The sequence below is a fragment of the Hylobates moloch genome, unplaced genomic scaffold (genome assembly GCF_009828535.3).
Source record: "Hylobates moloch isolate HMO894 unplaced genomic scaffold, HMol_V3 SCAFFOLD_8, whole genome shotgun sequence".
Classification (NCBI taxonomy): domain Eukaryota; kingdom Metazoa; phylum Chordata; class Mammalia; order Primates; family Hylobatidae; genus Hylobates; species Hylobates moloch.
Window position 1 is genome coordinate 103,723,564 of NW_026652283.1, and position 27,002 is coordinate 103,750,565.

Below are 27,002 nucleotides of genomic sequence, written 5' to 3' on the forward strand. Positions count from 1 at the left end.
GTTGCAGGGAGCCGAGATGGCGCCACTTTCTCCAGCCTGGGGAACCGAATGAGACTCCGTCTCCAAAAAAAAAAAAAAAAAATTAAAAAAAAAAAAATAAATAAATAAAATAAATAAAGAAACCCATTTTTTTTATGTTTGTTCTTTTCTTGTATCGTTCACTCTGCTCAGACCTCCTCCAAGAAAAATGTCCTTCCTTCCTCCCCGTGATTTAAAATTACCTGGAGAAAAGTGTATTTTTAATACCAAAATGATAATGCTTATTGTAGAAAAAATAGATAGGCAAAGAGGAAAAAAATCCATAAACCCACAATATAGAGACAATATTTTGATGTATTTTTCCAAGTTTTATTTCATTTTTGTATTTTAAAATGAAAGTTATTCTTTAGCAATAAGACATATATTCTGCTTTTTCTCTTAAATAAAGTACTTTAAAATATTTCTAACATAAGCATCAAATTTTTAATAATAGTGTTTTACTGAAATTGTTTTGGATTTTTAATGGATTTTAGATTGTTAAGATAGTATATTTGATCAATACATGGTTCTTATGTGCCTACTACGTATATGAAACTGTGCTAAGTGGTGAGATAAAGAGCTATGGTTTTTGTCTTCGAAAAGTTAAGCAATTGTCAAGACAAGACATCGAAGCATCAAGGCTTGAAGTTTAACAGTGACAAACCATATTGATAGTTGCTTGGTATGCCAGAAGAAATGTCCTATGCTATATGCTCAATTTCTTTTTTCTTTTTTTTTTTTGAGACAGAGTCTCACTCTGTCACCCAGGCTGGAGTACAGTGGTGCGATCTTGGGTCACTGCAACCTCTGTCTCCCAGGTTCAAGCGATTCTGCTGCCATAGCCTCCTGAGTAGCTGGGGCCACAGGTGTGCGCTGCTACGCCTGTCTAATTTTTGTATTTTTAGTAGAGACGGGGTTTCACTGTGTTGGCCAGGCTGGTCTTGAACTCCTGGCCTCAAGTGATCCGCCAGCTTCGACCTCCCAAAGTGCTGGGATTACAGGCATGAGCCACTGTGCCCGGCCTATATACTCAATGATAGTAATGAATAAGAATTTTAGAATAGGCCAAGTGCAGTGACTCATGCCTATAATCCCAGCACTTTGGGAGGCTGAGCTGGGCAGATCACTAGCTCAGGAGTTCAAGACCAGCCTGGGCAACATGGCAAAACCCTGTCTCTACAAAAATACAAAAATTAGCTAGACATGGTGGCACACACCTGTAACCCCAACTACTCGGGAGGCTGAGGTGGGAGGATCACTTGAGCCCAGGTGGTTGAGGCTGCAGTGAGCCGGTATCGCGCCACTGCACGCCAGCCTGGGTGACAAAGTGGAGACCCTGTCTCAAAACAAACAAAAACTTAGAAGAGGGAGATAGGACTTGTAATTCAGTTGGGAAGGATGAGTAAGATTTATGTAGATGAATGATGAATGGAATGGGGTTGGGCCTGAATATGTGTTAGGACTTGTGGATAGAGTGAAAGTGAGAATATTCAAAATAGTCAAACAAAATGTGGGAGAAGAGTAGTGGTTTTGTAAGACAAATCATTAGAGAAAAAATTGAAAGCCAGATTGGGTCCAGACTATGGAATGCTTTCAATGTAAGGCCCAAGGAGTTTGAATTTAAAGGATATTGATCTAGGGGAGAAGTAGGTGTAGGGGAAGTAGGCTGAAAGAAAGTACTGTTCTAGGAAGACTAGGAAAGATGATACTAACATTTTGAGATTGGAGGTTGTTCAGGTTATATTAACAGAAGCTATGAATTCAAGCTCAATTGATCAGTTGGAAAGGGACAATTGAGGATGAGAAGTTCTGTTTCAGTTGTGTTAATCTGTCAGTGTTACACCATAGACTCATGGTACTGGTACTCAAGAGAGAAGTCAATGCTATTTACATTTTTCTCTACAGCTTCCAAACTACAAAAACTTTAAAGGCACGATTCAAGAACTTGGTCAAAACCAGTATGCAGTCAGTGGTGAAATATTTGTAGTGGACAGAAACACAGTAGAAATTACAGAGCTTCCAGTTAGAACTTGGACACAGGTCAGTGTAAATATATGATCTGCCTGAGGCAAGGGCAGTGTATTAAGCAATTTTTTCCGGTGAGGATGATTCCACCATTGTTGGTCCTAAGTGTGTGTAGTGTTAAAAAATTCTTGTACCTTCTTTTACCCTTCGGTTGAATTTGTGCTTTGAATATTTAAATAGTATTTATATCTAAGTAGTGTAGTATGACTTATGTTAGATAAGGCTTTCATAGACTATTATCTTTGTATTTATCTTAAAATGAAAGCAGTAGAATATGACAGTTTTTAATTCTTGTAAATATGGTCAGTAAATTCATGTCAGTATCAGCTTTACAAATCTAAAAGCATGCATGTCATCTCTTGTTAGTTCTAGTTGATGTCATCCTTTTCATACTCAGCCTTTATCTTGCCCTTTAGGGTATGAGTGGGTCAGGACCATTACTTCTTATGTCTTCTCCCACCACCGAGATCTCTATATATTGCCTTCTATACTGATTGGATAGGAGATGATAGAGATCGAGGTTTCCTTTTTAATTCCCCATGAGAGTTGAGAATTTTCAAAAGACTGTATGACTTGTAGTATGAGAACATAAGAGTGTGTCATGAAAAGAATCACTAATTTTTAAATCTTTTATAGGTATATAAAGAACAGGTTTTAGAACCTATGCTAAATGGGACAGACAAAACACCAGCATTAATTTCTGATTATAAAGAATATCATACTGACACAACTGTGAAATTTGTGGTGAAAATGACTGAAGAGAAACTAGCACAAGCAGAAGCTGCTGGACTGCATAAAGTTTTTAAACTTCAAACTACTCTTACTTGTAATTCCATGGTAATTTATTAGATTTACTGTTAATTTAATCTTTCTTGTATGGTGTAAGTTGGATTATTATAATTGGTTTCACGATGGGAGTGGCTATAGTAAGCCTGAAGGCATTTTTTTTTTTTTTTTTTTTTTTTAATCCTGCAGATTTGCTGAAGATTCTAGAGGCACATTTCTTTCTTCTAGTATTGTCCACTACCCTTACTCTCAACTCTGTGTTTATGCATCTGGGCTTGAATACACAGGATACACACACCTTCACACACATTGACTAAAAGTTATGAGAGTGGTTATTGCAGGGCCTTTGTGTACTTTATGGCCATCTCTATTAGCATTTTAACTGTAAAGTACTCATAACTCTAGTCTGCTTTATTAAACTTGCACATTTATCTTTATTTATACAACTGGGGAGGAAGGTAGAAACGTTAAGTGTGTGATTCAAGTTCCATTCCAAATTAGCTTTTAGATCTAAAAAAGTAAAAAAAGTTCAGCAATAGTACAGTGGCTGAGAAAAAGTGCCATAATCCGCTGAGAAAGGCTGATGGAAGAAAGAAAAAGGATAGAGAGGAGTTTGGGTGACTGGATTATAGCACAAGTAGATATAAAAGAGAGAGAGAAAGGGGACAGATGCGTATACACAGAATATATGGGGGAGGAAAAACTTTAACATTTTTAAACTTAGCAATGGAATATGTATGTTTTCAGTTTGGGGAAAAATCATTTTTGTAGGTGGTTTTATGGCTACTTTAAGAGCCCTTTTTTTAAGGCCTATTTTTGTCTTTCAAAATTATTCCTAAATACTTTTGTTGTTGTGAGAATTGAATTTATCGGCTTGCAGTCACCAAAGAAATATTTACAGAAATGTTCTTAATAGTCTTAGTTCTGTTTAATGGTTTTTAGGGGTAGTCTGTGTTCACACACATGCATTATGGCTATATATTATGGTTATTTTAAATATTGTAGATGTTATATAAATTAAAATACCAGTACAGATCTATATGATCTGCAAAATATATGTGTTTCGCTTAGGTACTCTTTGATCATATGGGATGTCTGAAGAAATATGAAACTGTGCAAGACATTCTGAAAGAATTCTTTGATTTACGATTAAGTTATTATGGTTTACGTAAGGAGTGGCTTGTGGGAATGTTGGGAGCAGAATCTACAAAGCTTAACAATCAAGCCCGTTTCATTTTAGAGAAGATACAAGGGAAAATTACTATAGGTAAGATACAACCTTTAAAAATTTGAACATTAGTTAAAATGGAAAAAAAACTTTATTAATAGAAGACATTTTTATCAGTAGAATATAAGCAAATACAAATTGAATCTCTTATCTTGATCCTAACTTTATTTTTCCCTCACATAGAGAATAGGTCAAAGAAAGATTTGATTCAAATGTTAGTCCAGAGAGGTTATGAATCTGACCCAGTGAAAGCCTGGAAAGAAGCACAAGAAAAGGTAATCATTTGCAGAAAAAGACATTTAGAGAAGCTTTTAAGAGCAACTTTCCAAAACAAACAAAAATTCACCCCCTAAATTTTAAATTTAGTACTACTAAAGGTGCTGAGTTGTCTGTTTAGAGACTAAAGTCTTCTGTTTATCCACAGAACAGATACAGTACAGGAATTTATAGTACACACTCACCACAAAGCACTTGGCCAGTGTGACTCAACCAGATCCTGGAGAAATGACACCAGGTGTGAGAAGGTAGCTCAGTCTCCTTGACCTTTTTTCCTGAGTCTGCCATTAAAAGGTGTTGTGGTGGTGGTTTTTGTGAGGTACATGTATATTATCTGGGAATCAGACTGGTCGCACCCATAATCAGCCTATGTTCACAGTATGGCATCCAGTCACCACTCACTTGATCTGGTTTTAGTTAATACTGGGAAGACAAGAGACAAAATGTTAATTATTATAGACAGTATTTATCAAACACCAAGCTCTGCCTCATACTTAGATTTTTAGCCAGAGATTTAAACCCTGGAACTTCAGATTAAAAGTCTGATGTTTTATTAAGTAAGTTGCCCATTGCACATCACAAAATAGTAATAATAGTTAAATGAATGGGATATTGAAACTTTGAGATTCCCCTCAGTTAGCTTTTTGATGTTTTGTATAACTAAAACAAAAATTTAAACAACAGTACAACATTGTGATTGAGAACAGAAATTTATTACAGAAGACGAAGAAAAGTTGAATGATTAGTTTTTTGGATATTAGCTTATTTTGTGCATATATGATTCTGGTAACATTAACATCTTTAAAAAATAGTTATAATTATGTGACATAAGTTGAACCTTTAAACTTCCCTGTACTTGAATTCTCAATCATAATGTTTTTATATTTTTTATCAAACTACATTGAAATATTGCTTTTGTTTACGTTTTTCAGTTTGAAGTCAATAAAAGCCATATATTAAAGTGAGTAAAATTAGACTAAGTTATATAGAGTAGCAATTACATAATAAGATAATAGGCTTATTCATTATTTGAAGAAAATTCGGTAGGACCAGATGGGCGCATTTAGAATTAAGATGATTGAAGCCCTTTGTTTTCTTCTTAATGTGTTTTATTGAATCCCAAATTATGGTTTCTACAACACTTGCCCTTCTGTATCACCGTTTGTTTAAACTATATATTTTTTTAAAGAAAGTAACTAGTAAGCTGATGAAATTTTAATGCTTAGTCTTAAAAGACAAAGATTTCTGCAGTGTCAGAATGTCCTTCTGGTGGAAGTAGAATTTATGGGTAAAGCCTAGCTTGATTTCAGTTATTGCATTACCACCATCAGAATTTTTTCAGCATCTTGGCCATGTGTACATTTTGGGGAGTTCAGGTAACAAAAGGAACTGCTCTTACAAGAGTGTCCTATTATACAGAGTTGGAGAAAAGAGAATTATAAAGTAGCTAATTAGAAGATTAAAGTTTTTTATAAAGCATAATGGAATTTTGTCATTAGAACTTGCAAAGTTTATTTTTTTTAATTTCTCGAAGTGTTCTTAGTCATATTTCTGTTAACAGTGATAAATACACATATTCATAGAACACTTATTAACAATACTTTGGGTGTAGTCAAAACCTAGATCTAATAGACTAGACCCACTAAATGTGGGTCTGAACAGGATTTTGTTGCATCCTAGTGATTTTTTTTTTTTTTTTTTTTTTGAGACAGAGTCTCTCTGTCACCCAGGCTGGAGTGCAGTGGCGCAATCTCGGCTCACTGCAAGCTCCGTCTCCTGGGTTCACACCGTTCTCCTGCCTAGCCTCCTGAGTAGCTGGGACTACAGGTGCCCGCCACCTCGCCCGGCTAATTTTTTGTATTTTTAGTAGAGACGGGGGTTTCACCTTGTCAGCCAGGATGGTCTCGATCTCCTGACCTCGTGATCTGTCTGCCTTGGCCTCCCAAAGTGCTGGGATTACAGGCGTGAGCCACTGCACCCAGCCCCTAGTGATATATTTATAGTTGTCTAACAACCTGAATACTCCATAGAAACAAGCTGTTTCATGAAGAATTTTTCAAAAGTGTAGAATTATTTGTTGTAAGTTATCTAGGTACTTATTAATCTTCTATCAACTCAACAATAGCATTCCTTATTTGGCTAATATGGCTTAATCCAATTTATAGTTTTTGTTTATATAATGAAGCATCTTGCTTTGCAATTTTAATTTTTATCTTATTTCTGAAGTACACGTAAACTGTACTTTGTGTATATATATACATTGTTTTGCTTACAAATTTTAATTATAAAGCTTTTTTTTTTTTTCCTCCTCTTTTGGTTACCAAAAGTAAACTTTTTGCTTTATGGAGTGCATGGTTAACTCAGTCATTTTAAATTAAACAACTTAGATAAAATTTTATTTAATGGCTATTGTTATTTAAAAAAATTTAAAGGTGATACCACCTAAAATAACTTTTATTAAATTCATTGTGTTTTGAAATTTAGTATTAGCACAAAATAATTTTTTTGTTGCAGCTGTTTCTATAGACAAGGGCCTGATGAATAAATTTCAGCAAAACCCTGACGAAATTCTTACTCTAACTTACCAACTCTTAAATTCTTAAGTTGGACTTTCTCTGAGTGCTGACATGAATATTCTGGCTTTAGAGAATTTTTATTAAGAATTCACCCTCAGTGAGTGAATGTACCTTAACATATTTATTATAACTGTAAAATAATTTTCATAACTGGTATTTATTTAGTATTTCAGATTGTTCATTCACTTACCAGTATAAAAATCTGACAAGATGCAGTGATAAAACATTAATTCTACTCTATTAACTTTAAAATGTGGTATCCTCTCATTTTGTTACTTAGTACCTGAGGAAATCAGTTAATTTTTCATCAGATTCCTGGATAAATAGGGATAGTGTATACCATTCCTTCTGAAGATCTTATCGTGTGTCTTTAGAAAATTTTAAACTTTTTATAAGGAAATATATTTTTATAGGTAATCCAAAATGACCCCACCATCCTGAAGATGTAACATTTATAGTGTAGCACTTGTAGAATTTTAAACTAATTATTCAATAAAATTTAACATTAATTTGATACTATACAAAACTTTAATATACAGTTTGTTATTTTTTACAGGCAGCAGAAGAGGATGAAACACAAAACCAGCATGATGATAGTTCCTCCGATTCAGGAACTCCTTCAGGCCCAGATTTTAATTATATTTTAAATATGTCTCTGTGGTCTCTTACTAAAGAAAAAGTTGAAGAACTGATTAAACAGAGAGATGCAAAAGTATGAACTTTTGTGGGTTAAATAGTTTGAAACTATTTCAGTGTTATCTGTATCTTTTTCTTTTTCCAAAAATAAGTATTTTGATTTATGCTTCATATGTTTTAAAACTATTGAATGTTTAAACTGTACTTTTTTATTATAGGGGCGAGAGGTCAATGATCTTAAAAGAAAATCTCCTTCAGATCTTTGGAAAGAAGATTTAGCAGCATTTGTTGAAGAACTGGATGTAGGTTAAGTCTCTATTAAAATTTATTTTGAAAAGTAATGTTTATGAACAAGAATGAAATTCTTTGAAGTGATCTTAAAGTTTTCTTTAACTCTGTGAAGGTTAATGTGTTTATAAGTTGAGTTAGGATTAAGCTTCTAGTTACGTGAAGTTATAAAGAACTTCTTGTATGGAGGAATTTAAATGCTATGAAATTGAAATTTAGAATAAATTAAATCTGCTTTCAATTAGTTAAAAATTTTTAACTGATTTTTAGATTAAATAATTGATTCAGTTTAATGTTTTCCTGGAAAGAGGTAAGGCTAATATGTGTGTATAATTGAATGTGAGTACTTTGATTTTAGGAGTGGAATGATAGTCTCTTTACATTTATAACAGATATTTCAATATTTGATTGTTATAACATAGTTTTTTCCAAGTAGAATTCTAATTTAAAAAATAAAAAAGAATTAAGATATAAAAAGCACACCTTTTCTAAAATTGCCCACTTAAAGTATTAGAATTAATGGTAGCATTATGAATATCTGATTTTTGAGTAGCAAAATGTAAAATACCATTTATTACTCATATTACTTTTTTTTTAAAGTTGCTTTGTTGATTTATTGTCTACATGCTCTACTTTTACTTCAGTGGTCTAAGTCAGAATTATATCTCTTAAGAACAAGTGTGGTAAATTAGCTGCCTAAAAGAATTTAGAATTTTTTAGTGCTATTTTTCTAGGCTCCCTCAACGATCTTTCAAGTGCTGCAATGTGAATCTTCCTTGTTTTGTGCTTTCCACATATTGTTCATTAATTATTTTTTTTGCACATTTTTTCCTGCTGAGTTATAATTTATTTAAAAATTATTCATTAAAAATGAAGCCATCATATATTAAAAGAAAAATTATTCCTAATATTATTAATATCCTGATACTGCTTTAAATTTGATCACTAATATAGTGAAACAGAGGAAACTTTTGTGGTTATGCCTGTACATTTCCTCACTATTGAAAAGTCATCATTCAAAACAACCCTAGCAAAAAAAATACTCTTTCACTTTTAATTTATCATCTTATTTTATTATTTCACAATTAATGAAATAGGTCCAAACACCTTATTTAAATTCTGGATGTATTTATTTTTAACATTTAAAAAGATTTAGACTTAAATTTCATGTCTCTCTGTATCATTTAAAGTCTAATGATAACATTAATTGAATATCATTTGTACATTGGCACAGCCTTCTGTGTAATGCTTAGAGTGACCCTCACCACAACCTCAAATGAATGAGATTATTATTAACCTGTATTATACAGATAAGGATCCTGAAGCTTGGAGAGGTTAAGTTACTTTCTTAGGAATTATATCATTATAGAATTACTCATCCTCTCAGACACCCACTTTCCTCATCTGTGAAATGGGGATCACAGGATTTTTTAAATGCCTCGCACATGGTGGATGCTGTATAAATTATCTGGCTTTTTTGTTTTGTTTTGTTTTGTTTTGTTTTGAGACAGGGTCTTGCTCTGTCACCCAGGCTGGAGTGCAGTGGCACAGTCATGGCTCATTGCACCCTCAACCACTCAGGCTCAAGCAGTCCTCCTACCTTAGCCTCCTGAGTAGCTGGGACATGTGTGCCACCACATCTGGCTAATTTTTGTATTTTGTGTAGAGATGAGGTTTTGTTATGTTGCCTAGGCTGGTGTCAAACTCCTGGGCTCAGGTGATCCACCTACCTCAGCCTCACAAAGTGCTGGGATTACAGGTGTGAGCCACTGCAACTGGCCTCTGTTATTTCCTGAGGATACATAACTAGTAAGTGGAAGTGCAGTTGAAATCCAGAACTATCTATCTGATTTCAAAGCTTGGGTAATTTCTATTAAACTATTGTGCTACAAAGATCTTTTAAAAAAATCTCTAAAGAAATGTCGTTTTTTCCTTGTGCCTTTCAAAGCCTATTTTAAGGAATAATTCTGGCAAATACAAAATCTAGGATATTAATCATGATTATATCCTAATTTATCATTACATAGACCCACCTAAGTTCATTCTAACTATATTGGCACTTTTAACTTCTCAGACTTTCTGACTTTAATTTACATTTAGGAGGTTTTTTTCATATTTTCTATTATGACTAAAGCAATAGAAAAAAATAGCTTTATACTTATTAGCAGAACTGCCTTTGTATATGATTTGCTAGGATTTTGATGGTACTAGGTTATCAGAGGTCTTGATTCCATAATATATCATGGGATCTGAGAATTGGCAGAGACTTCTTAGGTCATTTAGTCACTATTGCCCCCTCGTATTACAAATGGGAAACTAGTTAGATGAATTGGCATTACAATCCAGGTCTTCTGATTTAGAATTCTTTATTTTTTTTCCATTATTTAATCTTGAATTAGATAAGTTAAAAGGAAAGCTTTATTCTTTACTGAGTGAATAACATTTGTTTCAATATTTTATGAAGTAGTGATTATCTTTTCTAAGAAGTTGTTTATGTTCCTTCTGCCTTATACTTTAGAAAGTGGAATCTCAAGAACGAGAAGATATTCTGGCTGGAATGTCTGGAAAAGCAATTAAAGGTAAAGTTGGCAAACCTAAGGTGAAGAAACTCCAACTGGAAGAGACAATGCCCTCACCTTATGGCAGAAGAATAATTCCTGAAATTACAGCTATGAAGGCAGATGCCAGCAAAAAGTTGCTGAAGAAGAAGAAGGTACAACATACCTCTGTCATTGATAGACTCATTTCCATAATGCTTTGTTTTATTCAAAATATATTTCAATGGTAGTAGGAAATCCTTCTATGACAGCAGTTGATCTATAGAAGGAAAACATATTGGTAAAGGATCACATATTGTAAAGAGCTACTTAATTCAGCTTTTAAAATGAGAAATAGAAACACTCCACTCAGCTGCCTTCTAAGTTAAAATCTTGGAAGCTGGCCAGGCGCGGTAGCTCACGCCTATAATCCCATCCCTTTCGGAGGCCGAGGCGGGCAGATCCCGAGGTCAGGAGATTGAGACCATCCTGGCAAACATGATGAAACCCCATCTCTACTAAAAAATACAAAAAATTAGCCGGGTGTGGTGGCGGGTGCATGTATCACAGCTACTTGGGAGGCTGAGGCAGGAGAATGGTGCGAACCTGGGAGGTGGAGCTTGCAGTGAGCCGAGATTGCGCCACTGCACTCCAGCCTGGTTGACAGAGCGAGACTCCGTCTCAAAAAAAATAAATAAATAAAAATAAAAATCTTGGAAGCCAAAACAAAACAAAACAAAACAAAAACCTCCAAAAACCCAACCATAAGTATATCAACTTTAAAGTATAAACTTTAGTTCTGTATCATAATCCGTTAAAGAAGACTTAGAGTGGGAAAGGGTCTGTTTGGCTTACAAAGTACTCTGTCATCTTTTACTATGTACTTGTTTTTGTCCTTAAACTACTAAGCACATCCTATGTCATTGGCACTGATCGGTGCTATTGAGGATTAAAAAAAAAAAAATGACATTGACCTAACCTCAAGCAGGATTGTCCAGAGTTAGCCAGAAGAAGGAAACATCAGAAAAAATGTTCAGAGCTGAGGAAACAGGGTGCATGTTGGTCTTAGAGAGGCTAATGTTTTTGGACAGGTTGATTTTTACAATCCAGAAAGTATACATTTAGATGTGTCCAACAAGTAGGTGGGAATATAGCCTCATTCTTACCAGAGCTTGGAAAATGAGCCTAAAGAGCTAGTTTAAGAGATTGGAGAGTTCTCTGTGCAGAGCTAATATCTGAAGCGTAGGTGCATTTTGAAACCAGAGTAGGATCTCTCTTCTGTTCTGATAAACTCAGGTCTCTACTACTTTCCTCTTACTTGGCTCCCCACGGCACACAGTTTCATTTACCCAGACACTCTTGCCTGTCTTCAGAAACCTTCGGAAAATGGTTTCTTTTCAGTTGGCATTTGTCAGATTCATTTCTCAGCACTCTTTTCTCACCTTATATAGTCCCCTCAAGTAACCTCATCTATGCCCAGAGCTTATTCCATTCATACTGATGGCCCCTAAATCTATGTTCCTAAGCTATAATGCTTTCAGGAGTGCCAAGCTCATAGCCACTTGAATGCTTGAAGCCCATCAAACTCAGCATGTCTGAAACTGGACTCATTTTCCTAATTTCAAAATCTGTTCTTTGCCTTCTCGCAGTTAATGACACTATCAGCCATCACTGATACAAGCCAAAAACCTGGGAGTTTTGTCATTTAATCAGTAACTAAGTCCTATTGACTGCCTACTAAGTAATTCCAAAATCCACCCCCTTATCTTGGTCCCCATTTGACATTGCCTTAGAATTTTGTGTTTTCTCTGAGATACTTTAAAGTGGTCCTCTTAACTCTCTCAGTTTCTAGTCATTTAATCATGATTTCTCCCCTTTTCTACTTCATTCCTTCAAGTTCTATATTTTACTACTAGAATGAAAATTCTAAAAAGTAAGTCTGATTGTTATGCTTGAAAATCTTCAGTGACTCCCCAATGACTATGCACAAATTCTTGGCATACAGTGTTAGCACCTGTATGCCTCTACGTGTTTCTCTTCCTGGCTACTTTCTTCTCACCTTTCCTTGAGTTCTAGCAGACTATTTCCTATGTTTAAAAACCTAATTCTTTAAACATTTAATTCGTGTTAGATGGCTTTGTGCCTTCTGCCCGGGATGCCCTTCCCTCCTTAATTCCCACCTGGCAAACTTATGTGATTCCTTTAGAACTTAGTCAGAAAAGGTACTTCTCCATGGAGACTTTTTTGACCCTGCCTTGAGCAGAGTTTCTCACTTCTTCCCTTAGGCCATGGCTGTACCAGCCTCTATATTTGTTATTTGTATTGTAATGACTCATCCTTGTTGTGTGCCTCTGTGTTTTTTGTTTTTGTTTTTTTACCCCGTGGTCTTAGGGTTGGGGTCTACCTTATAGTGCCTAGCAGTGCAAGGCATGTGTTACTTATTTTCCTTCAATAATTTGAAGATTTTTTTTTTTTTTTTTTTTTTTTGAGTCAGAGTTTCGCTCGTTTCCCAGGCCAGAGGCTCACGGCAGTCTCCGCCTCTCAGGTTCAAGCAATTCTCCTGCCTCAGCCTCCTGAGTAGCTGGGGTTACAGGATTTTTTAATAGTATATAAAGGCCTACCTGAGCTATAGGAACTTATTTTGCAGGTACCTTTTAGCTAGTGGTCTGGAAATCCCTCTGATAATCAAAAGCTGCCTTCCTATTTTTTATGGTTGCTTCTAAGTAGCTGTCATTTCACTGAATGTACTGGAAAATTAGAGTTACATGCAATATTATTTACTATAGATAAGTGAAGTAAAACATGGTCTGATCAAAGTCAGCTGTTAGGACCTCATCAGAATCACTGTTTTTAAACTTACCTGATTTGAAGGAGCTATCTGTTGATTGAAACTCTCTCTAAAATATGTGATGTTTTTATTTTTACTCGTGGCTTGATTTTCTTTTTATTATGTAGGGTGATCTTGATACTGCAGCAGTAAAAGTGGAATTTGATGAAGAATTCAGTGGAGCGCCAGTAGAAGGTGCAGGAGAAGAGGCGTCGACTCCGTCAGCTCCTATAAATAAAGGCCCCAAACCCAAAAGGGAGAAGAAGGAGCCTGGTGAGAAATGATTATAGTTTTGCGTGTGTGTGAGAGAAAAAATATATGTATAGAGTATTACTGGATTCTTTTGATTGTGCTCTTTTTCTGGTAGTTGAAGTAATGCCTTCAATTTTCATAAACGTTAATTTTGTAATGAACTTTTCATTATAACAATTTTATTTTTACTAATGACATTTCTATAAATATGGATACATACCTTATTGCTATTCTTTTGCTTTTAGGTACCAGAGTGAGAAAAACACCTACATCATCTGGTAAACCTAGTGCAAAGAAAATGAAGAAACGGAATCCTTGGTCAGATGATGAATCCAAGTCAGAAAGTGATTTGGAAGAAACAGAACCTGTGGTTATTCCAAGAGATTCTTTGCTTAGGAGAGCAGCAGGTATTGTAACACATTTAATATTACTGTATATTATAGTTTAACCTATATATTGGTATTGTTAGTATTATCAGTGTTTAAGTACTAAGCCATTAGTATTTCAGAAGTTAAAGTTAGGAAGAAGAAAAAAATTGCCTTATAGAATGGTCTTTCTAGCAAAGTTGGACATAAATTTCTCTAAAGTGAATCATGTTTCTTTACTGATTTTTATTATAAAGTTTGGTTTATATTCCTTCCACAGTTTTAAGATGTTTGGGGAAAAATGTAGCTTGCCACAATACCAGCAATGATAGATCTATTAATATTCGAAGTGCTTTGTGGTTTTGTTTTTGTTTGGTTTCCTACCCCTTATATCATGAAAAATTTCCTCCTGCTTTAAAAGTCTGAGTACATAGCTCTCTTTTAGATAATGATAGTTGTATGGGTGAACTGCAGAATCCCATTTTGCTATTATAGTAATATAGTACTTATAAGAATATAATTTGATGCTTTCTGAATTTTCATTAATTTTCATTAAGAAGTGAAGTTATTAACATCTAGTGAGTTCTCTATTTTGTACATTCTTCTGAAATTTTGTTATTTGAAAATTTGTCCTAATTTATTAAAATGAATGATACAACATTGTGGGTGTTTACTTCTGGGAAGTTCATTTTTAATTATATATCAGACCTTAAATTCTTTGGTTCTGTAATCACCAAGTGATTGAATTTCTTTCCCTAGTGTACATAGGTAGCATAATATAGGTGAATCTTTAATACGAGTAATTTAAGTTAAATGAAAATAGTTTATTACATTAAATGCTTTAAAACTGTATTTACATATATCAAAAGTGAAGTGCAAAATTAACATCCAAGTAATTTAAAAATTTTATTCCATAATACATGCTAGAAATTATAATCAAACATACTTGCTTTATGGCAATATGCCTTTCACTATAATTGGTATCTTTTTATGCATTGTATTATTGCTTTGTGAATATATTGAGGTCTTTATGTCTCCTGTCTTTTCTCATTCATCTAAAAAAATTACTGTCTTTGTTATTTCATAGTAAAACTAACTCTGAAGAGGAGATAGCAGTTTTTATCCAAAAAGTTAAGAGAAAGTTTAGGTGTCGGTACTGTGGCTCACGCCTGTAATCTCAGCACTTTGGGAGGCTGAGGAGGGAGGATCACTTGAGGTCAGGAGTTCAAGACCAGCCTGGGTAACATGGCAAGACCCTGTGTTTAAAAAAATTTTTTTTTTTAATCAGCCAGGAATGGTGGCACACCTGTAGTCCCAGCTACTCAGCAGGCTGAGGGGCGAGGATTGCTTGAGCCCAGGAGTTTGAGGCTGCAGTGAGCTATGATCATACCACTGCATTTCCTGCCCAGGCAGCAGAACAAGACTCTGTGTCAAAAAACAAGAAGGTTTAGCAGTTTTAAAATAACTGTAAAATTTGTTATTTGTGACTGCAAATATGGGAAACATTGTATTTGTTGTCATTTGTATAATGGCTGTATGAGACAAGGCCATATTGACTACTTTCCTCAGCGTTTTTTATTAATTATTAAGTATATCAATAAGTACATTAGTTGATGCTCTCCTAACATGCACAGTATTATCTGGTAGCCTCCTGGAAACATGCACAGTATTATCTGGTAGCCTCCTGGAAAATGTAAGACAGACATTAACACTACCAAATAACTAAGGCCAGAGTTGTTGGCTTTTATTCTGTAAGTGCTTGCCTTTTTTACTCATGGTATTTTTAGAGATGGTTGGAATATACATCAAATGCTTTATCAGTAATAATAATTCACATATATAAAGCTAGGATTTGAGTTTAACATTTATTTTTATTTTTCCTCCTAGCCGAAAGACCTAAATACACATTTGATTTCTCAGAAGAAGAGGATGATGATGCTGATGATGATGATGATGACAATAATGATTTAGAGGAATTGAAAGTTAAAGCATCTCCCATAACAAATGATGGGGAAGATGAATTTGTTCCTTCAGATGGGTTAGATAAAGATGAATATACATTTTCACCAGGCAAATCAAAAGCCACTCCAGAGTAAGTAATGCTATTTAGTGATGTGGTATAGTTAGTTGTTGTAAACATTTGCCAAAGATACTATAGTGAGCTCTTCTAAGAAATTGTTATCGTTCTAGGCAAGTTCTTCTTCATGAAGGAATCAATCTTGTTAATACTGCAGCTGTTCCCATCACAGTTGCTGTAGTTTAAAGGAAGGATTGGCACACTTTTTCCATAAAGGGCTCAATAGTAAATGTTTTAGGCTTCATGGGCCGTATTGTTTCTATCACAACTGCTTAATGCTGCCATTCTAGTAAAAAAGCAGCCATAAACGATATGTAAATAAATCAGTGTAGCCATGTTCCAATAAAATATTATTTACAAAAATAGGCAGCAGGTCCATGGGATATAGTTGGACAACCCCTGGTTTTAAGAAAAGTTACTAAGTCCTTAGAATTGGGAGGTTTGTTTCTTCCCTAAATTTGGCCTTGATAGATTTTTCTTGCTTTTGGTGAGCATGAATACATCTGGGATTTGAGGTTTCTGAACTATTTTAGATGTTTTTTAAAAGTATTTTCTCACCTATTACAATTGGCTTTCACCAGATCCTGAAATAATTGCCCACCTGTAGTCTTGAATTAGAAATAGGATTATTGCCTGGTGTGATGGGGATTCTGTCTTTCTCCTTGGGTTTTTGTCCGTAGTTTGCTGATCTTAAATTCTGGAATGGTTATTTCTATCAACTATAGAATTTGGCTTAATAGTGTTTTGAATAACTTTAAACCATTGCTTAGTTTCCATTCTTTTTTATATTAAATAATTGATTTGTATGGTGTCTGTGCATACGCGGTGTGTGCACATGGATCATGGGTATGTGTGCACACTTTTACACGTGAGAGAGAAAGAGTTTTATTACCCTGTCTTTAACAGAGAAAGAGAAAGAAATGAAAACTAAAGTTTTGTTCTGTGATTATAATCCTGCAGTAAATATTATATATAATTTATCAGCATTGAAATTCAGATATTTAAATTGTATCCTCTGTGGTGTTTATTTTCCTTCTAATAGAAAATCTTTGCATGACAAAAAAAGTCAGGATTTTGGAAATCTCTTCTCATTTCCTTCATATTCTCAGAAGTCAGAAGATGGTATGTTCATTTAGTCTTTTCATTGGTTATTGTATTATTGCTTTTAGTGGTGGAGAGAAAACAGTAAATAAATCGTTAGGTCATGATTTAACTTCACAATTTTTTGTGGGTAGGAAACTTCCTTTTTATATTTTGCTCAAGGTAATAAGGCTTCTTTACTTTTTCTGAGGAGATTCCTAACTAATTGGTCAAAATAGGCATTATGGAAGCATATAGGTGGACAGGCAAATGCTTATCTATGTTTATGGGTGTGAGTGTGTGTGTAGTGTTTTAATGAGAGAAAAGAAATAATGAAATTTTGAAAGCTTGAAATTCGATTTTCATGGCAATGTGAATGTATATATGACAGTTTTCTAAATCCGTAAGGGCACCAATATGATTGCAGATTGGTTTTACTAAACCCTAGTTACCTGAGAGATTAAAACCGTCATAAGAACAAATTTAATCGGTGTATATACTTTTCGTTTCCTACTTTTTTTGTGTATTGAATTTTTAAGGTCACTTAATTGATTCACTGTCATTTTTTAATACACACATCTATACATAGACATACTTGGTACATGTGTTCTATATGTATAGGTACTCATTTTTGACAGTGTCAAAAGAATTGTGTTAAACATATTTATTTACATCCAAGTAGCTATTTTAAATGTTTGTGCTATGGTGTTAGGGAAGAACGCATTAAACTAATTTGAGTGCAAAAGTAAACTGAAGGTAAGCCTGGCTTTTAAATTACTCTGCAATAATTTATTTAAAAATAGGAATACTTACTATTCTTTTAGATTTAAACATTATTACTGATATTCCTGAAATGGTTAATAGTATTATTTGTGTAGGTACTAAAATAATCCAATGGAACATTTTCATGTCTCATTTTAAAATAAATTGTCAGCATGTAATTTTGAATTGGTCAGTTATGTTTTAAATATTTAGCATTTGGGACTTTTAATTTTTACTACTTTATGCACTTCTGTGTTATTTCACCACATAGTTAACATTTTTGGTGTATAACTGATATATTTATTATCAGCTGTTTGTGTATTGTGGATTATTTGGTCACAAAATAGTAACATAAGAACAATTGTCTAGCTAAAGAGAAGTCATCAGTTAAAAGAGTCAAAGTTTACTGAGAGATCTTTATAACATTTCTTTACTAAAAGAAGGCTTTGCAATTTTTAGATTCAGCTAAATTTGACAGTAATGAAGAAGATTCTGCTTCTGTTTTTTCACCATCATTTGGTCTGAAACAGACAGATAAAGTTCCAAGTAAAACAGTAGCTGCTAAAAAGGGTATGTACTTATATTTGATTGAGTTAAGCATTGCATAGAGATAGTTAATGTAAAAGGAAATATAATTTAATTTGAAACTATTTACTTTTTTTATCATAAAACAATTGAGAAGTATAAGTGTTTATAAGGAGAATCTCTCTTGTTTTCTAACCATCTGAGGGAGTTAATAAAATTTCTGTAAGACTTCATTTTAAAGCTGTTGTAATTATAAGATAATCCCGTGCATTAGTATCTAAAGATAGCTTTCTAGAAAAGCTCCCTTGTGGTTAGGTTGTAATGGAGATTAAAATTTTGTCTTGCTAGTAGCCTGCTTCTGTTACCTATATTGATCATGACTCAACTCGTTATGTGGAGGGATTGGTCAGCTCAGTTGAGGTCCTCTTTTTCTATGTAAGTCATGCAGCTTCTCTCTTTTTCACAGCCTTAGATTGGCCACAAAACACTTTGAGTTGATTAAGGAATCTCTTACTAGTACCAAGATACATGTACCTTGGTCTTTTTGAAAGAGGTCAGTATTTGTGCTTCGTGTTTGAAGGAAGACCCTTAAAAAAACCCCACAAATCTAATTGAGATTTGTGCTATTTAAGACAGCAAGTAAATAATATGGATTGTTCCCTCAAGGATTTTAAAAATTCACAACAGACAACATCATTACAGACACATGTATTGAATGTAGCAGAACAACAATTTTGAAAAGTCCTGCTTACTCTGAATGCACTAGAACCATATTGAAAAATTGGTTATCTACAAGAGTCTCTGTAGCCAACACACTGGGTGACCTACCCATGTCCCTTATCACTTAGTGCACATTGGGCAACGTCTGCATTTCTTTGCCTGAGGACTTCCTCTTTGCCACTGTTCTGGAATATCAACACTCCCCTGCTCCCAGCTGCCTTTAACTAGTGGATTGAGGAAAGTTGGTCTGTAAATATCTCAGTGTCCTTGCCTCTCATGTGAGCTAACTGTGGGATGTGTGTTTCACGGTGGCTCTCAAAAATTTCTTATGGAATTAAGCTCCTAGAGTGATGATTGGCTTGGTAACTCACCCATTACTGGCTGCCTTCTCTTCATTGTCTCATTTTTGTCTCCCTTTCCTTTATCTCTCAAATAAATACTTATACTTAAATCCTTACTCTAGGATTAGGCAGATTGGCCCAAATCTGGGGAACCCACATTGAGATAGACCCTATAATTTCTCTTTTTAAAAAAAACAATCAGGCTGAGCGCAGTGGCTCACACCTGTAATCCCAGAACTTTGGGAGGTCGAGGCAGGCAGATCACTTGAGGTCAGGAGTGTGAGACCAGCCTGGCCAACATGGCAAAACTCCATCTCTACTAAAAATACAAAAATTAGCCTGGTGTGGTGGTGTGTGCATGCCTGTAGTCCCAGCTACTCAGGAAGCTGAGGCACAAGAATCGCTTGAACTCGGGAGGCAGAGGTTGCAGTGAGCTGAGATGGCACCATTGCACTCCAGCCTGGACGGTAGAGTGAGACTCCATCTCAAATAACAACAACAGAACAAAAAGCACCTTTTAAAAATAATCTTCCTATGAGCATCTTATAAACACCCTGAAAACTTGGGAGCCGTATTACTTCTTGAAACATACCCCGTTTCCTTCATCAAACTGTTCACCCATATTTAACCTAATGAGTTTGGCATGACTAAAAAGCTAGAATATCATGGTACCTATTCTACTTGCTTCCTTCTTCAGTAGCTGAACTGGCCTTGTCTAAGTTGAATAGGTAGACTGCCTGTGTGGTGTGATTTCAGGGACCCCAGCAAGTCCTCAGCCTTCCTCTAGCCTCCCTTACAAAATATAATTCCAATAAAATATCATTTCAAGAAGAGGATGCATCATATCCCTCTGTAGGATTGTCTATGTTAACTCTAAATTGCATATAGTATACAAGTTAAATTCTGTAGTTCCAATAGTTTACAGCAGAAAGGCAGCTGTAGTACTCAGATATCTGACCTGTTTGCCTGGTAGAATTGAAAGTGCCATGTAACTCCAAGCCAAGGAAAAAAAGTGGTTCCTTGAACACCTGGCTAAGTTTATACTCCCTGCTAGGAGCTGCCCTGTGGTTCTTGTGGTAGATATAGTCATGAAGACTCAGGTGGGAAAAGCTACACAATCAGGGTGCCACTTTCCTAGGGCTCCTCCTGCTCTTGGCTAATGAGGAGCCATATTTGTAGTGTCTCAGATTGCGACTAGAATACATTTTCCATAGAATCAGTGTAGGTTTTTTTTTTTTTTAAAACAAAGTCTACAGTTAATATGTTTTCTTCCAAATTAGGTTTTCTTAATTACAAAAAGTGATTTATCAGTTTTTTTCTTTTTTTTTTTTTTTTTTTTGAGAGAGTCTTGCTCTGTCACCAAGGCTAGAGTGGAGTGGCATGATCTTGGCTCATGGCAACCTCTCTTGCCTGGGTTCAAGCGATTCCCCTGCCTCATCCTCCCAAGTAGCTGCGACTACAGGCACATGCACCTCACTGGGCTAATTTTTTTTTATTTTTAGTAGAGATGGGGTTTCACCATGTTGGGCAGGTTGGTCTCGAACTCCTGACCTCCGGTGATCCGCCTGCCTTGGCCTCCCAAAGTTCTGGGATTACAGGTGTAAGCCACTGCGACTGGCCTGATTTATCAGTTTTCACATAGAACTGCAGATAAAGCTGTAAAACAAGGTCTATTTTTCAAAATTCCAGAAAGCAAAGGCTTTGTATCTTTTGTCTACTTATCTAGGATTTTATATTTCTTTCCACATAAAAATGCCAAGTCTGGATTTCAGCTTTGGAATGGAAGCGAGTTGGTTTCTATTCATTGTATTTGAGGATCCCATACATTTTTTTTTTTCTCTAAAACATTCTAAAAGTTAGGACTTAATCTGTGGTTATACTTGGGTTATAATTAATTTATCAAATATGCTACTCTTTTGTCATGACTATTCTATATTTAAAAGTTAGTGCTTAATTTATTTTAATGGCTCTTCCTTAAAGTGTCTTAATTGCATTACCTAAGGGCAAATTATACATAATTAAATAAAAAGCATTTTGTCATCTATGAGAAATTGTTTGCCTTTACATTGCCGCCAAGCAGAGAGAAACCATTTCATTATTTAAGGCGACTCAATTTTTTTTTTTTTTTTTTGGAGATAGAGTTTTGCTCTTGTTGCTCAACTGGAGTGCAATGGCACAATCTCAGCTCACTGTGACCTCCCAGGTTCAAGCGATTCTCCTGCCTCAGCCTCCCAAGTAGCTGGGATTACAGGCACCTGCCACCACACCTGGCTAATTTTTGTATTTTTAGTAGAGATGGGGTCTCACCATATTGGCCAGGCTGGTCTTGAACTGCTGACCTCAGGTGATCCACCCCACCTTGGCCTCCCAGAGTGCTGGCATTACAGGTGTGAGCCACCACGCCCAGCCAGGCAACTCAGTTTCTAATCAGCTATGAGAAATTCCATTTATATAGGACTCTCTTCATTTTGGTTTGATGGTAAGTATATTGACCTGTGAAATGGAAATTTGCTTACTAGGAAAACCGTCTTCAGATACAGCCCCTAAGCCCAAGAGAGCCCCAAAACAGAAGAAAGTAGTAGAGGCTGTAAACTCTGACTCAGATTCAGAATTTGGTATTCCAAAGAAGACTACAACACCAAAAGGTAAGGATTATCTTCTTATAACCCTTTAAACATATACTGCGTGGAAAATATTGAATTTTTTCTACCTCATTGAATTTAGAGAGGCTAGGTATCTATTTTGTTTTAAATTGCTTTACTCCTCAGTAAGCAGTGTGTCTAGGAATCAGTGCTGAGTATAGTCCAAAGGAGGTATAGCAATTTAGTTCAGTCACTTTGTTTTACAAATTAAAAAATTGAGGCTCAAAGAGGTTAAATAAGAATCCCTAAGAATGGTCCAAATTCTCCCCTGCAGCCAACTCACTGAAAGTTATTAAAAAGTCAGATTAGCACTCCACACTAACTAAACTGTGACACTTATAGTAATGGGCTAGATCCAGGACTCTTAGGCTAGAACTTTTTTTCTCGCCTAAGAAATACTATATTCAGGGCCACACAAGGAACCAGCACCAGTTCTCCGTGGCATCCCCTCTTTGTCTCCAGAATCTGGAAAGCCCTTAAAGATGTTTTGTAAAATATGTTTGTAAGACATGATATGCTGTGAGGGTAGCTGCTCTACTTTTCATTCAACTGAAGGATATCTTCCTCAGTGTGTTTCTTATATTTCTTAAAGGAGTGGTTGGGATAAGGAGCTGTAGACCTACAGGGAAATGGGGATAATAGGGTGGAAAAGAATCATAGTGACTGGGAAGGTAGTACTCAAGATATGCAGGATTGAAAGCCTTTATAGATTCAAAAATGCTATTTCCCTGATTCATTTGATCAAATATGACATCCCAAGATTATTTAAGGCTATCTTCGTACTTGTCCAGTCTAGCTGTCAAGGGATTTTTAAAGATACAAAATTGCTATTTAGTTGTTTTATTTCATTGGCATCATTGTGGGATGGAGAACATCTGGCCCCTACTTAAATATTACCTTTTCTCCTTCCACCTCCAATGATGAGAATAAGAGGTTAGGTAGGTGAAAAAAATGCTGCATGTGCTGAGTCTAGGTCTGAGAAGGAATGTGTATTTGACATTTTATAGTTAATACTGGTGGTTCTCAGATGGTGCCATTCAATATGGGATATGCAGTTGGTTGTTACTAGTCTTTGATAAGTAAAACTGAGTAAACATTTAGACCTTTATAATAATTTTGTGTTACTAAAACAGCATGTGATTACATTTTTTTTTTTTTTGAGACGGAGTCTCGCTCTGTCCCCCAGGCTGGAGTGCAGTGGCGCGATCTCGGCTCACTGCAAGCTCCGCCTCCCGGGTTCACGCCATTCTCCTGCCTCAGCCTCTCCGAGTAGCTGGGACTACAGGCACCCGCCACCATGCCCGGCTAATTTTTTGTATTTTTAGTAGAGACGGGGTTTCACCCTGGTCTCGATCTCCTGACCTCGTGATCCGCCCGCCTCGGCCTCCCAAAGTGCTGGGATTACAAGCGTGAGCCACCGCGCCCGGCCTACATTTTTTAGTAATTTGTGTTCTATGGTATTTTTAAAAGTATTGGCCCATGACAAATTAGAAATTAAAAAAAAATTTTAAATCCCATGTAATTTAAGAAGTACTCTTCCAAGATATTTCCTTTTCAGGCTCAAGGACCACATAGCAAATACAAATAAAATGTTTTATGTATGAAGGGATTCATCATTAAAATTTGTCTTTGGGACTTTCCCACTAGTTTAAATGTATTTGTCAAAAAGTCTTCGGTCATGTCAACCCCAGAATTGAAATGCTACTGCCAAATTGTTTATAATCACTCATAGTAAGAGATCAGGACTGCCGTGCTCCACTGATTGGGCATGCCAAAGAAATAGACTACAATGTTGTGGCATCTATCTTTTTATATTGCACTTACCCACAGAAGAAAAAACCTTTTCTATCATTTTAAGGTAAAGGCCGAGGGGCAAAGAAAAGGAAAGCATCTGGCTCTGAAAATGAAGGCGATTATAACCCTGGCAGGAAAACATCCAAAACAACAAGCAAGGTAACCAGGAACATCATTGCACATTAGTGCATGGCTTTTTAAAAAAAGATCTGCAACTTAGTTTGCTTATTACTACAGTCCTGGAACAGCTTTCCACCTAGCATCTCGTATCAATATGGGGCTTGTATTTGGTTAAGGAATTATTCAAATATAAATTTATATAATCAGGACTATTTCCTAAATAACTGTGCTATAAATTAACCTACTTAGAATCTTCCATTTCATCCATTGAGCTATAGTAGTGTTATGCTACCTAAATATTAGACTTTCAGACTAAAATATTATTTTTCAGACTAAAGACTTTCCTTTTAACTTGGATTTATTTGACCAGGGCTAATTTGATTTTTTTTTAATTGAATTCATTTGACTATGGCTGATTTTCCCAATTAGTCTGACCCTTTTCCAGAAGTACACTATTTCTTTTAGGTAAATGAATGACATCAGCTCCCCCCCATCCCTTTTTATGTTGATTTCCACATTGACCTCTTCCATTCAGTCATCTTCTATGTCTCAGGTCCACATCGGTGATGCTTTGCATTTTCTTAAACACTTAGAGTGCACACATACTACACACGGTGCAGGAGTCTTGTTTCCTCCCATGAATTCTTGATACTTACTTACCAATAGGACAGCTTGAATTTTTACTTATCTGGGCATCGTGCATACTTTTTGGGTAATACATAATTTCAGAAATAAAGGTGTTACATTTTTCAGGCTAGAACTTGGTAAATATGAAACCACCAAGGTGGCAAATTACTGTATGTAATCTTTTTCCTCCAAAAAATAAGGTAACTGGTCTTTCACTTAGGTTAGCATTATGATTCTAATTTTAAAAGCACCATGATTTGTAATACTTCCTAAACATAAGCGAAGTTTAAGGAGTGATAGTTCTTAATAAATACTAGTCTTTATTTCCTTTCATAACTTTTAAATCTATTGAAAAAAATATCTAGAAACCGAAGAAAACATCTTTTGATCAGGATTCAGATGTGGACATCTTCCCCTCAGACTTCCCTACTGAGCCACCTTCTCTGCCACGAACCGGTCGGGCTAGGAAAGAAGTAAAATATTTTGCAGAGTCTGATGAAGAAGAAGAAGACGTTGATTTTGCAATGTTTAATTAAGTGCCCAAAGAGCACAAACATTTTTCAACAAGTATCTTGTGTTGTCCTTTTGTCTTTTCTGTCTCAGACTTTTGTACATCTGGCTTATTTTAATGTGATGATGTAATTGACGGTTTTTTATTATTGTGGTAGGCCTTTTAACATTTTGTTCTTACACATACAGTTTTATGCTCTTTTTTACTCATTGAAATGTCACGTACTGTCTGATTGGCTTGTAGACTTGTTATAGACTGCCGTGCATTAGCACAGATTTTAATTAATTGTCATGGTTACAAACTACAGACCTGCTTTTTGAAATGAAATTTAAACATTAAAAATGGAACTGTGTTCTCTGTCTCTTTACTGAAGATAAAGGTGTAGTAAAAGCTGCCACACACCTTTAAAATAAATATATTTTATTCTTTGCCAGGAGACTCCATGGAAAAAGGTAAACAGTATATGAACATAGAAAGCATTGTTAAACAAACAATCTCAATGTACAAACAGAGCCAGTGAAAGTACATCACAGACTTGCTAATATATATATATAAAAAAAATTCCACTAGTGCTTAAATGAGAACTAAGAAACTGACACTTGTATCTGTTAACCACTCTACCACAGCTTTCACTCTGCTTCATAGTGATTGATTGAACAAGGTCAAAGGAGGCAGATTCTATGCCTGTGTCTGTCTTTGGGAGTTAGTTAGTTAATATTAATTAGCCCCTTGGCATCAAGAAGGCTGGAAAAAAAAAAAATCCCAATATCAGGCATGAATCAGGAAGGACACGAGTTACATGGTCCAGCTGGTAGACCAGCCTGCTAATTATCCCATGAAATTTCCCTAATGGCTTGTGAACAGGTAAACAAAAACTTACTTAACACTGAAAAGTGTTTCTGCCTTGGAGGCTATCATTACTTACTTACTGTAAAAAAAAATTTTTTTTTTTTTTAACTGTGTAGTTATGTCATTAAATGTCATTAAACAAGTAAACCACTTTTAGTATAAAGTGACATTAACAGTTGAACAAATGACATTTGATGAACTGAACTGGCAGTTACACTGATACAGAATTCTCTTCTGCTAGTGCAGGGAATTGGTGTACTTTTACTGGGCAACATGAAATAAAAGATGATGCAGTTTGAGAGCATCAGAAAGAGCAAAGACAAGCTTCCATACTAACTAAAGTAGAATATCTTCAGCCTTATCTTGTCGTACTGTACAATAGTCCTGTTTCCTTACCTTGATGTCTTGACTATTCCATGAAAGCAAGACAAAGTTATCTTTTTGACCCTAGGTAGACATGTACAGTAGTCTATTTCATAACCTTGGTGTCATGGTTATTTTGAGTATGCAAGACAAAAGGAAAGCACCAAACATACAGTATAGAAAGAACAGAGCCATACTTCTGTATGTACAAAGTCTTCAGAAACTTAACCAGGGCTAAATCATTTTGACTGGGTCTTTGCCATGCAATCTTGAGTGTTCAAAGAGGAAAATAGAAGCTTTTAACTAGTTTCTGCTTGCATGAAATGGCTGATTTTTTAGAATTTGAAAAGTTTGTATTTCTAGGTAAGTTACACAGTGAGGAGTATATATATTGATACATATGAAAACTTCTTGGTCCTTCTTGAGTTTTAATATATTTTCAGTCCAAAAACTAAGCAGCAGTAAAAATGTTTTTTTCTTGCATTTTAAATCCTGGAACTGAAGGGACTGGGGAATGTTTGAAGTAGCTAGAAAGTGTCTTATTGCACGAGTGGTGACTGACTGACCCCACTGTTTTCCACGGAGCTGGGTGAGATGCTAGGACTGTGCTCTGCTGTGTTCCCACTTGAACTTGGGGTCAAGGGTTCATGTCCTTCAGAATTCTCCAGCATTTCTTGAATGAGAGGTGGCATTGATCCAGGAATTTCCATTTTCAAGGTAATTACACGCTCTGCACCTTTTCAAAAGAAATAATGGAAATCTGGTTAAGATAAGGAG

At 35.4% G+C, this 27,002-nt stretch overlaps 2 protein-coding genes across 9 annotated transcripts in view; one reads left to right on the forward strand and one right to left on the reverse strand.

The window, feature by feature from the left end:
• TOP2B (DNA topoisomerase II beta) overlaps positions 1-25,365 on the forward strand; it is a 68,369-nt gene extending 43,004 nt beyond the window's left edge. For 2 of the 3 annotated variants that reach the window (XM_032162276.1, XM_032162277.1), the window contains exons 22-36: positions 1,924-2,058; positions 2,680-2,880; positions 3,901-4,096; positions 4,241-4,332; positions 7,466-7,621; positions 7,764-7,847; positions 10,352-10,546; positions 13,326-13,470; positions 13,695-13,856; positions 15,702-15,906; positions 16,934-17,013; positions 18,193-18,303; positions 21,839-21,964; positions 23,820-23,914; positions 24,868-25,365. In XM_032162276.1, the coding sequence (XP_032018167.1) occupies positions 1,924-2,058; positions 2,680-2,880; positions 3,901-4,096; positions 4,241-4,332; positions 7,466-7,621; positions 7,764-7,847; positions 10,352-10,546; positions 13,326-13,470; positions 13,695-13,856; positions 15,702-15,906; positions 16,934-17,013; positions 18,193-18,303; positions 21,839-21,964; positions 23,820-23,914; positions 24,868-25,038 (2,154 nt within the window). In that variant the 3' untranslated portion in view covers positions 25,039-25,365. The remainder of the gene's footprint in view (positions 1-1,923; positions 2,059-2,679; positions 2,881-3,900; positions 4,097-4,240; positions 4,333-7,465; positions 7,622-7,763; positions 7,848-10,351; positions 10,547-13,325; positions 13,471-13,694; positions 13,857-15,701; positions 15,907-16,933; positions 17,014-18,192; positions 18,304-21,838; positions 21,965-23,819; positions 23,915-24,867) is intronic. The other variant, XM_032162278.1, reaches the window with a different exon arrangement.
• A 1,034-nt stretch (positions 25,366-26,399) lies between these two features.
• The window catches only part of RARB (retinoic acid receptor beta), a 776,321-nt gene continuing 775,718 nt past the window's right edge, over positions 26,400-27,002 (reverse strand). For all 6 annotated transcript variants that reach the window (XM_058441891.1, XM_058441890.1, XM_058441894.1 and 3 more), the window contains one exon: positions 26,400-26,961. In XM_058441891.1, coding sequence (XP_058297874.1) covers positions 26,765-26,961 — 197 coding nt within the window. In that variant the 3' untranslated portion in view covers positions 26,400-26,764. The remainder of the gene's footprint in view (positions 26,962-27,002) is intronic.